We start from the raw sequence: 14,471 nt of genomic DNA, 5'->3' as shown, positions 1-14,471 counted from the left end.
GGTTGGAACCGGCCCAGGAAAGAAACTCCTTTGTAGAGAGGGTTTTTTTTTTCTCTTTTTTATGTCTGTAGGCCTCTGCCTCTATTTTAAACTTCTGTGCTCTTTCCTTCTAGCAACACCTTCTTCTTTCCCAACCCATTTCTTTAGAGGATACACACAATCAGCTTTTTACTTTCTTCTAGAGGCTTTGGGTTTTCTCTCTGTCAAGCTTAGAGAAAAAAAATCCTATGAACGACACTGTGTGGCAGCTCAAGTGGTGAATGTCTTGATAACTGTCAGAGAAACAACAGATAGGCTCTGTCTGTTGCTTACGTGCGCTTTATTTACAGTGATATTAACTTTGAACAATCTGGCCGCACGCATTCACTTCTGGTAACACAAAACAATATTGGTAACCTTACTTCAGGAATGACACAAACCTTTACTCTTGGGAGGTCCTTGTTATCGGTAGCTCTCTCTCTGCTTCCCGAGGCCTCCCCAAGCTCTTTCTGCCATGCCAAATGAACCCCCTGGCTACAGGGAACTCCCCTGGACCAGAATCCCTTGCAGTGTGTTCTTTAAGGAGGACCAGGCCAGCTCCCTGTGGCCTGTCCTTTAAGGTGGTTTGAAGGAGTTTCTTATGAACTCCCTCACAAAGGGTAACTTTAGAACAAGCACGAGAACACCCATGTATGCATCTATTTGCGTATATGTGTGTTCTCCGCCGCGTTCGACACAGTCGAACATAAAAGTCTAATATCCAGACTAGCCGAAATCGGACTATCAGGTAAAACACTGGAATGGTTTACCTCTTTCCTCCAAAACAGATCATTCAAGGTAAACATCAACAACCACTCCTCAGATGCCATCCCCCTAGAAACTGGAGTCCCACAAGGATCTGCGCTCTCAGCCACTCTGTTCAATATATACCTCCTGCCATTATGTCAGTTACTCTCCAGTCTCGGCTTCACATACTTCATGTATGCCGACAATATCCACCTAATCATACCCGTAACAAACTCGAGAACGCAATGAAACTATCAGCCACATACCTCAATACAATAAAAAACATGCTAAATCAAATGAAACTCTGCCTTAATATGGACAAAACGGAATGCATTCTACTTGAAAGAAAAAACTCCGGAAATCACCTGAACCATGCCATCCAAATTGACAACACTCTCATCAAACTAAATGAAAAAGTAAAAGATCTAGGAATATGGATTGACCCAGAGATGAATTTCAAAAAGAACATTGCTATGAAAATCAAAGAAGGATTCCATAAACTTCGAATTCTAAAACACCTCAAACCACTCCTGAACCATCCGGAATTCAGAACCTTTCTCCAATCACTAATTTTTACAACCATCGATTATTGCAACTCTCTCCTGATAGGCCTACCCAAATCAACAACCCGACCACTCCAAATTCTACAGAATGCCACCACCAGAATCCTCACCGGCCACAAAAAATTGGACCACATCACCCCTGTCCTAAAAAGTCTACACTGGCTACCAGTAGAAAAAAGAATCGAATACAAAATACTAACCATCTTACACAATGCAATACACAACAATGAAAACACATGCCTAACACCATTATTCAACAACACACTACTCAACGCAACACTAGATCAACAAACAAAGCACAACTGGACATCCCACCAGTCACAACAGCCAAACTCACAACCGTAAGAAAAAGAGCAATCTCAATAGCCGGACCTCACCTCTGGAACACCCTACCGGAAAACCTAAGACTACAGAACAACAAAAAAAATATTCAGAAAACTACTCAAAACCTGGCTTTTCAGACAAGCTTACAAAGAAAGGGATAGGCTAAACGATCACTCTTCCATCCCCAAGAAATTCATGCACCGCTAAATACTTTATTACGCACTAACACCTCCCAAACGTTTACTTAGCATCATACCCAGTTGAGACTGTTATTAGTAGGACAGTTCATATTTTATCTTGTTTTAGTTATTTTTTCTTGCTTCATTTATTCTTTCCTGTTATATAAATTGGTTCATATTTTTCCTAATTCTACCCCCCCCCCCCCCCCCCCCCACAGTTACCTTGTAATCTGCAACCCGTTCATATAAACCTATGTTCTCTAATTGTTCGCTTGAAGGTAGGCATGTGCCACCTCCCAAAGTTACAAATGTAAACCATTGATTCTATGTACAATGTTGTTTTAACTGTAAACCGGAGTGAAAGCCTTTCGCTAAACTTCGGTATATAAAAACATACAAATAAATAAATAAATAAATATGGACATGCACATGCATTTTATATGGTGTGTGCATACTATATAAAATACTTAAATTTACTCAACAACATGTTTGCATATTTAAAAGATTGGTGGCATGTATTTTCAACATAGCTGGCAAAGCCACCACTTAGAAAAGTCTCAAAAAAATGTTACTTATCTAGCAAAGTAGCGCTGTTTAAGATTTATATTTTGTGTCTATAGGAAAAATCCTTAGTGAATCAGGTACTAAGTAAGATAGCTAGATAAGTCTTATAAAAGCGCTGCTTCGCCGGATAAGTAAGATAGCTGTGTAGCTAGCATTTGAAAACTTATCTGGCTATCTTACTTATCCGGCTAAGCAGCGCTTTTATAAGACTTATCTGGATAAGTGGCGCATATCTGTGAAATACATGTATTTATGCTCCCTATTTTAAACATTTACTTATAGCGATGTGACAAATACCTTTTCCTTAATACTTGTCTTTTACTCGCGCAAGTCCAAGAATTTTAAAACATGTGCACATGAAAGAAATTAACAGTTTTACAAATTTGGCCACCAGTTTGCCCAGTCCATGTTTAGGCCATCAGTACCCTCCTGGTTCTTCAGCTTAAACTTTCCCCAGTTTCCCCATATCCCTCACCCAGTCAGTATTTGACTATAAAGACTTTTATTCTCACTTATACCATGTAATTAGCAAGTGTAACTATACTACAGGTAACATAAGTACGTGCATTGCTTTGGAAGGTTATAAAATATCAACTTCTATGTGTAAATGTTGGTCCTGCTCCTTTTTTATATGAGCAAATTTATTCGCACATCATTACTTACATGGTTATGTTTGAGGTTGATAAAATAGAATTTGCACAAGTACATGCTGTTTATGTGCTCATCTGCTCATTTTTATGCACACATTTCTTTGAAAATTCACCTTTTAGTTATTTCCTCTTATGTTATAATGATTTTGTATGTTTTTTCAATTTTTCTACATGTCCTTAGCAAGTGTTTCTACTTGAGGTAAAATTTGAAATGTTATAAATAAAAATTTTTAAAAAAACAAAACTGATGTATCTTCCATTTGAGCCAATGGCATCAATGACATCAGATTCCTGATTTGGATAGTCCTTTATTTATAGCTCTCACTTCTGCTCAGAGGGTAAGTGAACTCCAAATTCTAGTAGCAGACCCTCCATTCACTCAAATAATCAAAAACAGCGTAGTCTTGAGAATTCACCCTAAGTTCCTGCCAAAGATAGTTTTTCCATTCCATTTAAAACAATCTAAAATTCTTCCTATATTTTTCCAAAACCTTATACCAGGAAAGTAGAACAAGTTCTCCATACCTTGGCCTGCAGGAAAATTCTCCTTTTTTACCTAGAGAGAACACAGCTTCTCAGAAAATCTTCCCAATTTTTCATCTCTTATGATCCAAATAAACTTGGTTGCCCAATATGAAAACAAACTGTCATCTTGGCTTTTGTATTGCAGGTACAAACCTTTTTGATAAAATAAAAGCTCATTAGATTTGAGTGACTGGCTTCAGTAGCTTTCTTCCACTCAGCCTCTATTGAAGATATTTATAAAACAGCTACAGTGGCTTCTGTTCATACTTTGTCATGCATTATTGTTTTGAAAGAAAACTGTCACAGAAATAGTGTCTTTGGTTAAACAGTATTAAAAAAAATCTCTTCATATAGCTTCAACTCTGGCATGAGGCAGAGTGTGTTTGCTGCTCCGTAATTTTCTCTTGGTTTTCCTTACTATGCCTTCGAAGCGAAAAGTGAAGATTCGGGTGTTCCCCCTGACACCCTTCTCGGGCAGCAGTTTATATCATTTTTCATGCCCTGCAATTCAGCACAAACTAGGTCTGGAGGTTCCGCTGCAATTTTGGGTGAGTCATGCTCAGCCCCAAGAATCCACAATTGCTGCCTGCAGAGAGACTCACCATTCCACTGCCATTGGAAATACAGAATGATGACGTTCTGTCTGTGCCTCCTTTGGGAGGGGGCTGTATGTGGGTTGGAGTTTGAACAGTCGCTCTCTCTGGCGCTGCTCGAGGAATCAGGAGAGAGCTTTGCTGCCCGCTTATCCTCCTGGCCAGTTGCCATTCGGGGAGAGCCTTTGCCATCGTTTGAGTCTGTGTTGACGGGCAGTGTGATGTTGGATCTGCAAGGCTCTTCTGGTGAGGTTTTCTCTTTTGACTACCAAGCTGGCATTTGTAACATTGGATGCTATCTGGGACCTACTAGTAAGCCTTGGTAGTTCTTTGAAAGACTCTAATAATAAAATTGATCTTCTTGCCAGCAAGATTGAATCTATGAAGACAAACTGTGACTCCCAAATTGCCACTATTCAGAAGATGATTAATATGGAATCTGTTATCAAGGATATGAAAGCCTTTAATATGTCTGTGGTTAAGGACTCTCACTTTGTCTCCACATGTGGAGTTCCCTGAAAATCAAGTCAGACATTTAAATCTTATATTCCTTAATTTTCCTAAAGTGATGGGAGAAACTCCCTCTACTGCATTAAAAAAATACTTTGTGGATGTTCCTCAGTTTGACTCTGAAAAGACTCCATTAATCAACAAAGTCTTTTTCCTTCCTGCTAATCATTTGGTTAATGCTCAGCATTTATTTTAAATAAATAACTTTTATGATTGAAACTGGCTGGGGGTTTGTTTAACTTCATAGATAGTCCTTTGGATTTTTTCTTATTATGTCTTTTATAACCAGTTTGAAGGCAAGGGCTGTGCCATGGGGGTGGGTATGATGCATGGAAATGTTACTTTGGCTTGACTTCCCTCCATACTTGTCTCCCTGTGCTCCCCACCATACTTCTGCCTAGAGATGCCACTGTATCTGAGACACCTGCTTTGCAATTGGCAACAAGATAAAAAAATAACTTCTGTCACCTTTAAAAATAGGTGGATAGTCGCCATTATAAGTAAAGTATTGTTATGACCGCGGGCAGTCGCGGCCGACCCAACTCACATCATGTGTTGCCCTGCTCTCCTCTCCGGGTGAACTCGCAGCTATAATTAGCCGCTGCTGCCGCATGCCGTCGCATGCCGTCTGCCTCCCGAGACTTCTCATGGCGGCTGGGATGCCGCCGACCTCTATGCCTCCTCCGGACCTTCCTAGGCGCGCGCGCCACAGACTTTCTCTTTAAAGACTCTATGGTGGAGAACCTCAGGGGCACCCCGATTGATGACATCACAAGCTGGGATTTATAAGCACCTCCCTTGGCAATGAGTTCCTTCGCTACTGGTGCTTGTTCCTGTCTCCTCAGACGTCGGTGGTTATCTCAGATCTCTACCTGCAATGCTGGACTCTGGCTCAGGTACCCGCTCCTTGGGGGCCTACGTGCACTTCCTTGGGATACTTGTCTCCAGACTTCCCCGCTCCTCGGGGTGGTCCCTGCGCTTTCCAGAAGTCCTGCCTGCTGGCCTCCCCGCTCCTCGGGGTTACCCTAAGAACTACCTTGCCATCGGATACTTGGACTCTGCTCTACCCCGCTCCTCAGGGCAGTGCCTTCGTATCTACACCAGCGACCTGCTCGCACTCCCCCGCTTCTCGGGGCAGAGCCCATGTCTCTACACCAGCGATCTGCTTATGCTTCCCCGCTCCTCGGGGCCATGTCTACATCTTTGCACCAGCAACTCACTCTGCACTTCCCCGCTCCTCGAGGCAGTGCCTACGTCTCTACATCTGCAACTTGCTCCACACTTCCCCGTTTCTCAGGGAGTGTCTCCATCTCCATACGAGTGACTTGCTCCTACTTCCCCGCTCCTCGGGGCAGCCTACGTTACTACTGCCAAGATTGACTCTGCGCTGTCCCGCCCCTCAGGACAGCCTCTGCAACTCGCCTACAGTAGACCCTGTCTTTGTGCTCTTCGGGGTCTGCCTCACGGCACTGCTCTGGCCTACCCTGCAATCACATGGTAGTGATGCAGGACGTTGTCTCTACTACTGTGTTCCCTGCTGCAGCTGACCTCGCCTCTCGACGGGGTGGACCTGTGGAGCTTCACCCTTCAGGTTGTAACAACAATCACCTCAGGCCAAGGGTCCACGAAACCCATGAATCCTAAAAAGTGTACCATTTAATAGATGCCGAAGAAGCTCAAGAATTAATTCCATCCTATCTTAAGTTCTGATTGTGATTGAAACAAGAGGACTTCTTTCTGGCCAAGTTTACATGTGAAGGTTCATGGGACAGTTGGATTCACATTTACATTAAGAGCCAGTAGTCAAAGACATTACAACATGATTAACACAAAATTTGACTGCATCATGTCACCCCTCGATATTTTATTTATTTATTTATTTATTTATTTATTTTTATATACCGGTATACCTAAATAATCATCCCTAAATCATCATATAAAATTCATAAATAACAGCAATACGAAAAGAATATCTTCATCAATGTCACATAGAAAATGAAATACATAACTTAATTTAAAAAATGTAGTAAATACAATAATAAAACAAAGAAATACAATAAAACATGTAATATATTTTAAAAAAAAACCCATCAATTAATAAAACAAGACATGAAAAGGCCTAAAAAACCTATTAGGACCTTGGATGTCATATATGCTCACCAAAAGCCTGCCGGAATAGCCAAGTTTTTAGGTGGTTCTTAAATGTTTGAAAGTTGCTAACAAGCCTTAAGTCAGATAGTAATGCATTCCATAATTTGGGTCCGGCCAGTGACAGTGCTCTCTCTCTGACACAATTTAAATGAGCCAGCCTAGGAGATGGTATATTTAAAAAACCCTTATTACTAGAATGCAGATTTCGTTGAGGTGTGTGAAAATGAAGAGCAGCACTAAACCATTCGAAATTATCATTAAATAATGATTTATGAATCAGAGATAAAACCTTAAAATGAATTTGATAAAAAAAAATGGGCAAACAATGGAGATCTTTGAAAATGGGTGTGATATGATCATACTTCCTGGAACCTGTTAAAATTCTCACGGCTGCATTTTGGAGTAATTGGAGGGGTCTAATAGTGGCTAATGGAAGGCCCAACAAGAGGGCATTACAGTAATATAATTTAGAAAAAAAATCAAAGCTTGAAGAACTGTTCTAAAATCATTGGGGTATAGGTATGGTTTTAGTTTCTTTAGTATTTGCAGCTTATAAAAGCCATATTTCATCAGCTTGTTAATGAACCCCTTCAGATTTAATTCAGTGCCCAATATAATCCCAAAAGCCCTAACTTCATTAACTATAGAAGCTCTTGGATCAGTATTCTCGGCTTCCATTCTCAACTTGAGATCACATTTGATGTGGATCAGCAAAATTTCAGTCTTTTGTTGTTTAAGAGATAAATTCATGTTAGCTAATAATTGTTTGATAGATGAAAAATATATGTCCCATAATTTTAGTGCACTTTTTAAAGAACCAGTGATAGGGAGTAAAATCTGACGTCGTCTGTTAAAATAAAGTACATCAATCCTAGACCTGCTAGCAGTTTGCATAACGGCAACATGTAAACATTGAAGAGTGTCGCAGAGAGCGACGACCCTTGCGGTTCCCCAGACAGTAAAGGCACTAAGTCAGATTCTGATGTTCCTAGCTTGACTTTGAGGGATCTATTTCTTAGATAAGATTTAAATCATTCTAGGACTTTCCCAGCTAAACAGATTTCAGATAACCTATGAATCAATATACCATGATCAACTGTATCAAATGCCACTGAGATGTTCAACAAGACGAAGAGATATGATTGGCCACTGTCAAGTCCTCTAAGGACTGTATCAGTTAAAGATAAAAGGAGGGTCTCAGTACTGCAAAACGTTCTAAAACCAAATTGTGCCGGGTATAAAATATTATTATTGTCAAGATATTCCAAGAGTTGTACATGTACTACCTTTTCAATTAGTTTAGCTAAGAATGGTAAATTAGACACAGGCCTAAAGTTGTTTAGGTTTGCTGTATCAGCCTTTAAATTCTTTAGAAGTGGACGAACTATGGCACATTTCAACTTATCGGGGAAATTACCTTGTTCCAATGATAAATTAATTATATTAGCAACTGACCAAGCAATTATATTAGATATTAGCTTTAGTGATTTGAATCAATTTTACTTTGTTTTAGTTATCTTGAACTGACTCTTCTGTTCTAAATTATTAATTTGTTTGGTCTTTTGACCTTTGGTTTTATTTTATGAATGTATTGATTGTAACCTGTGTAGAACCATGGATACTGAAGGCTGTAAATAAAATAAATATTGAAATTTTCCATGTAGATTGCTATGTACTCAAGTGATGTGAGTACTGTTTAATCCCAATTAGTTTTTGGTGGTTTGTTTATTGGCAATTTTGAAATTTCCAGCTTAGATTACATCACAAAAACTGGAGAAAAAAGGTTGCATTGCTTTCAGTTCATTAGAGCTCACATATATTCCATGACCATATTTAGTATCTGGCTTCAAATTTGCCTACAGCTGAAGTTTACAACATTCTGCCAATAGTATCAGCTACTTTGAACATTCTGTTGGACTTTGGGACATTAACATCCACATTCAAATTTGAAGAAGAGCTGATGTATTTTGAACAGATCACAGTTTATAGTTATTTTGTGGTGATTCTACTCTATTTAGTAGACCACCTGACACAAAGCAACCGGTAGTTGCTTAATAAATGAGTCCCAAATTTCCTTCCCCGCAACATCATAGTCCAGGTCCGATATTCCAAAAGATCCAACATTTTTGCAAACCAAAAATCAAACGTCGGTGCATCACTCTGAATCCACTTATACAAAATACATTTCCGAGCAATCAGAGTTACTACAGCTTACTTCATCAGTAAGTATTCCCAAGACACATAGAGAGGCAATTACAGACACAGTTATGTATATTGATCTCATTATGTGGGACAGAAGTAGCTTTGATTTATTTGAATAAGTTGATATTTTTACTTGCATTATAAAAATACTACTAAACATTTTTTGGATTACTGCATGTGACCAATGATGATATATAAGGCAATGAAGGCTATGTTAGCCAGCAGTGCCTAGTATGAAAGGTCACAATTTAAACCTCTATATTCTATAAGTTTGATGTGTTTGAGAGTTGTATTTGATTTCTATTTATAATATCTTGCCAGTGCAGACTGAAGTCAATATTCAAATGGATCTAGCCAACTAATAATAACCTGGCTGGTTAGATCAAAGCCTTTCAGAAATGAGCAAGCTATGTGGCTAAATTTAGTTCCCTGGCTAAATGCAGCCAGCCAAATTTTGGGCAAGCCTGGGGGTGGGATAAGATTATTTTTATCACTAAGCACCAAACTTTGCCATCCAAATATAGGTGCTGCAATAACAGGTCTAAATCTGGCTGGCCAGATCTCTTCTCCCTGCTGCCAATATTAAAAGCCATGTGGGGGGGAGGGGGGAGGGAGGTTCCCAGTCCTTAGGATCCTCTTGCCCTGAAACCGATAAAGTTTTGTGGGGGGCCAAAAGCCTGTGGCAGGATCCCCCCCTCCCTTCCAGTTAAAGGAAAAATTATGTAGGGGAGCCGCCAGCTCCCCACAGGATCCAGCCTCCTGACTGAATGAAAACATTGCACAGGGTGCCCGACAATCCCCTTGCAAGACCCCTTCTCTATCCCAGTCAAAGGAAAACATTGCACAGAGGTCCAACAGTCCTCCACATGATTCCCTTCCTCAGCCAAAAGTAAAGCACAAAATATGTAGTGCTGTGATTCTCATGTCCCCCACCTCACAGTATTCAAAAGCTGTCTTGCTGTTTTGTTTATGTGCTATTTTGATTATATTTTCAAATGGCTATTATAATGAAGATATGATTTTTCTGTATTGTGGTTATCTTATTTTTTGTGTATTATATTTACATTCTTTATTTATATGTTTTATGCTTTATTATAATCATTGATGTATTTAATCATCATTAAATTTTAATTCAATGTAATTTCACCTTGGGCACTTGCTGAGAAGGCAATTAATAAATCCAAATGAATAAATAGATAAAAACTGTCCTGCTGCTTCCCAATCCCACTCTTTTCCCCCTCCTCCCTGATATTTAAACAAATGCCCAGGTACCTCTGATCTCCTCACATTACTCACCCTTCTGAATCTTTCTAAGTCCCCTCCTCTCCCCAAATAAGCCTCAAGGCTAAGCTGTGATGAAGTAAAAGCTTAGCCTCCTCCCAGCTTGGTTTCCAGTATTGCTATGACAGCAACACTGGATGCTAAGAGGACAAGGTTTGCATTGTTACTGTCAGAGCAAAGATGGAAGCTAAGCCAGGAGGACAGTAAATCTTTACCTCCTTCCAGGTAGGTCTAAGGGTTTATTGGGAATGTATGGGGTTCGGGGGATGGGTTTGGAAGAGTAGGGGGAGGAAGATGACCTGGAGGCACATAAGATTTTGTTTAAATGTCAGGTGCAGGGGTGGCAGGATTGAGAAGCAACAGACAACTTTAATAATAATGAATGGGCGATTGGAAGAAGGGAATCTAGCATTTCTCATTCTCTGGCTAATTTTAAAAGGAACGCACATGCGCCCATAAATGCATGTATTGTCGCATGAGCAGAGATATGCTGCAATTTTATATCGTGTGTATCATTTTAAATTCCCCTGCTGCACATAATCTTAAGAGGCGACTCGAGTAAGTGACCCTCGCGTATTTCCGCTAGGGCTTTAAGTGGCTTTTGCATATGCAGGCACATTTTAAAACATGCTCACATGAGGGAAAAAACAGTTTTTCAAATTAGTCCACTAGAGTGTCCCGTTGATATTGAGATCTAGTTCTTCATCCTGTAAGCCCCCCACCTGACCCTGAACCTTCACGCTGTTCTGAAAGCCCTAAAACTGGAAATCTCCAGATTTGCTTCTCATCAGGACCAGCAGTCAAGTTATTTGGATAATATGCGGACACGCACCATGGTCAGCATTTTTTAAATTCGGAGTTACACGCATGAAGCTTGGCCTGCCCCGGAACACCTATGCCCCGCCCCTTTTCCACTCCCTTGTTCTTGACGCGTACATGGGTATGTATGCGCGTACTTCACAGCTTCTTAAAATTTGTGTTGCGTGTGGCCTGCATACACGCATATGTGACTGTTTTTTGTGCGAGCAACCCTTTTAAAATCTACCTCTCTGAATTTAACTTTTAACTGGAAGGTGGTTCCCACAGTGGCATTGGTCGCCGCCTGCAAATCTTTTCCTTGAAGAAGGGTGGAAAGGGAATTGGGATGGAGGATCAATGCCTCACATGTTTTTATTTTTTTTATCAGCGCAGAGATTTGATATCAGTCTTTTTTTTTTTTTTTATATCTTAACCAGTAAGTGCTGCTTTTCAGTGCTCACCAGCTAACTTTAGCCAGAAAACCCAGCCACATTAAATCTAGCCAGTCAGATTTTGACTGGCTAGATTTAGGCAACTGTTCAACTAAAAGGCTGGCCAGTTAGTATGGAATAAGCAGCCAGTCTGATTTTTGGGAGACAGAAATATGCTCATGGAGCACCCCTTCTGAAAATCCTTCACTGGCTGCCTATATCTTTAAGAATCCAGTTTAATATAAGCTTTTATTTAAAGCTCTCCATTTTGATCATCTTTCTTATTTAGCTAGATTATTGATTCCATATGCTTCTGTTCGCAGTCTTCGTTCCTCTAGTTTTAGAGAAATTAGATTAGATAAAACAAGAGAAATGGCTTTTGCTTGTTTAGCCACATTGTTTTGGAAGTCCCTGCCACTTGTTTTGCGGCTTGAGAAAGATTATTGTACATACAGAAAGAGACTTAAACTTTACCCTTTAGTAAGGTTATTGAAATCTAGCTTGGGAATTTTTTTTCCTTGTGATTTTCCTATAATATGCTGAGGTATTCTTAAGGATATGTTCCTTATATGTTAGCATATTTTGTGTTTATTTTATTTGTTTTTGTATGAGTTTTATATGATATCTTTTTATTTGTTTTATACCTTCCCTTTTAGTGTATGTTTAACCAATCCTGCTTTATTTATATTTTCTATTAATTTTACTCTTTTTGATTTATTTTTCTTTATTTATAAATTTTGTAGATCACACTATCGTCACTTCTAGGCTGTTAAATAAAATAACATCTATAAAAACATAAAGCTTCATAGAAAATGATGCTATATGTTTATATTGTGATTAATAAAAACATATATCATAGATTACTGTTAAATACAATACATAATCAGGCCAATGCAATATCGGCGTGCTTTAAACAGGCGCTCATGATTGAGCACTTGCTCTCCTAACACAAGCCGATCCACCTTTCCTGGGTGCCTGATTTAATATTTAAATAGGCTGCCGTTGTAAAATGGAGGCGCTAGGGAAAATTTTGCATCCCTAGTGCCCCCTTGGCAACAGGCGTCCAAGAGAGGTAGCTGTCAGCGGCTTAGGAAAATGCTTAATTTTACAAGCAAATGTTTTCCTAACCTGTGCACAGCCATGGGTTAGGAAAATGGATGCTCATTAATTGACCACTGGCGACACTTTTTTTTTTTTTTTGGTTGTCCTTTTTTTGGTTCCTCCAACTTAATATCGCCACGATAGTAAGTCAGAGGAACTACAGAAAAACAGTATTTTCTGCTTTTCTGAAAAACGTTTGGGGGTCCTCATGAATTAACACCTTCTCCAAGTGGAAAGTCGCAGCTCAGGTGACATGACCACACAGATTTCCTGTTTAGCTTTATAAAGTGAATTTTCAAAATCATATACATACATAAAACTCCAATTTATATGCGTAAGTAGGCCTTTTGAAAATTACCCTGGGGGTTGTATGTGCAAAAGTATTCATGAAAGCAATTTCACGCATACTTTTACGCATACATGAAAGAGTAGTTCTCGGGATGGAGTTAAGTTGGGGAAAACATTTACCTATGTACTTTCTAAAATTGAAAGTATACACGTACATTTATGCATGGACATTTACATCTACTTCCATCCAGCTGTAAGCTTGCACATGTATAACGTGCAAGTGTTTGCACATACCAGCTGATTTTCAAAGCAAGCTTATAAATGTAAGCCAAAATTTTGAAAGCAGAAGTCCGCATGTACCAGTCCTAAATGGTGTGTTTTAAAATTGGGCTCCCTAAATACATTTGACTAACACTTTAAAAAAGAATTTCCCAGTTCATGTGCAATGGGAGCTGTATTGTACAATTTTGCTCTTATCATAGCCAGTTTGCTATAGTAAATTTAAGTTTTCACAGAGCTAGTGAGATTTTATAAGAATCCATTTTCTCCAGTAACTTATATACCGGTTTCTTTTACAGATATTATTCTCCTGGATTTTCACAGACTATCTTGGAAAGAGTAGACCAGTATCAGCCAGTTATATGAGCCCTTCGGTTTGTTTATTTTATTTATATATTGAATTTTGTTACTGTATTATTGATGCACATACAAATACAATCTTTTAAATTCTGCATTGGTGTCTGAAATATGAATATATCCATTTGTCTAATCTCAATGTGTTATACTCTTCTATTTACAAATCATAGAAATGTACAAGAAATTGCCTAACATCTTTTAGCACTTACTGTTTCAGTAAAAGTTAGAAAGTATTTGTGGATGGGGAAATATTATCCTTGATAAGAAATAAGGTGACTAAAACAAAGTCTGATAAAATATTAAATATAAGGTCTGTGAGGTTAGATTTCATTAACTCTATCATGTTAGCAAAAGCTAATTCCTATTTTGGCTGAAAAACTCATTAATGTAAATCTTGTTGCCCGGTATTAATAAATAATTTTGATTATTGCCAGTATATTTACTGCTTCTTTTGTATCTTTAAGCATTCAAAAACTATAATGAAAGAAAAATCAAGCAAAAACATAAGTAATGAATTTCAATTCAAAAAGGAAAAAAGTGCACAAGTTGGGAGAAACAAGAAAATACCCAGAAGAAAACAAAAAGAGGAATACATCAAACAGTTGCAACCAGACCAGACAGAAAATATCACACATGTAATCAGTCTTCTAACAAAAATACAGACACAGCCCTTCACTAAATTTCTTCTGGTGGTTCTTCACTAATTCTGAAAGTTGATTTGGTTCAAAAAACATATATCCCATCTGCTGGTAAGATATTTTATATTAATATGGCAGTAACATCTCAGGCTGGGAACCAGAGGGATAAAGCTGCAATCCCCCAGTCTCCTGGATACTGAGGAAGGATGGACAATCAGTGTTTCTCAGTAAAAGACGAAGATTTCTTTTGTTTTCTCTTAGCAATAAATCCA

The 14,471-nt window shown here is 38.9% G+C and overlaps 1 protein-coding gene across 1 annotated transcript in view; it reads left to right on the top strand.

The window, feature by feature from the left end:
• SPAG6 (sperm associated antigen 6) overlaps positions 1-14,014 on the top strand; it is a 334,049-nt gene extending 320,035 nt beyond the window's left edge. The window contains exon 11 of the mRNA XM_029588711.1: positions 13,504-14,014. Coding sequence (XP_029444571.1) covers positions 13,504-13,570 — 67 coding nt within the window. The 3' untranslated portion in view covers positions 13,571-14,014. The remainder of the gene's footprint in view (positions 1-13,503) is intronic.
• The last annotated feature ends 457 nt before the right edge of the window (positions 14,015-14,471 follow it).

This window comes from Rhinatrema bivittatum, chromosome 2 (genome assembly GCF_901001135.1).
Source record: "Rhinatrema bivittatum chromosome 2, aRhiBiv1.1, whole genome shotgun sequence".
Classification (NCBI taxonomy): Eukaryota; Metazoa; Chordata; class Amphibia; order Gymnophiona; family Rhinatrematidae; genus Rhinatrema; species Rhinatrema bivittatum.
This window is presented reverse-complemented; position numbering and strand designations above follow the sequence as displayed.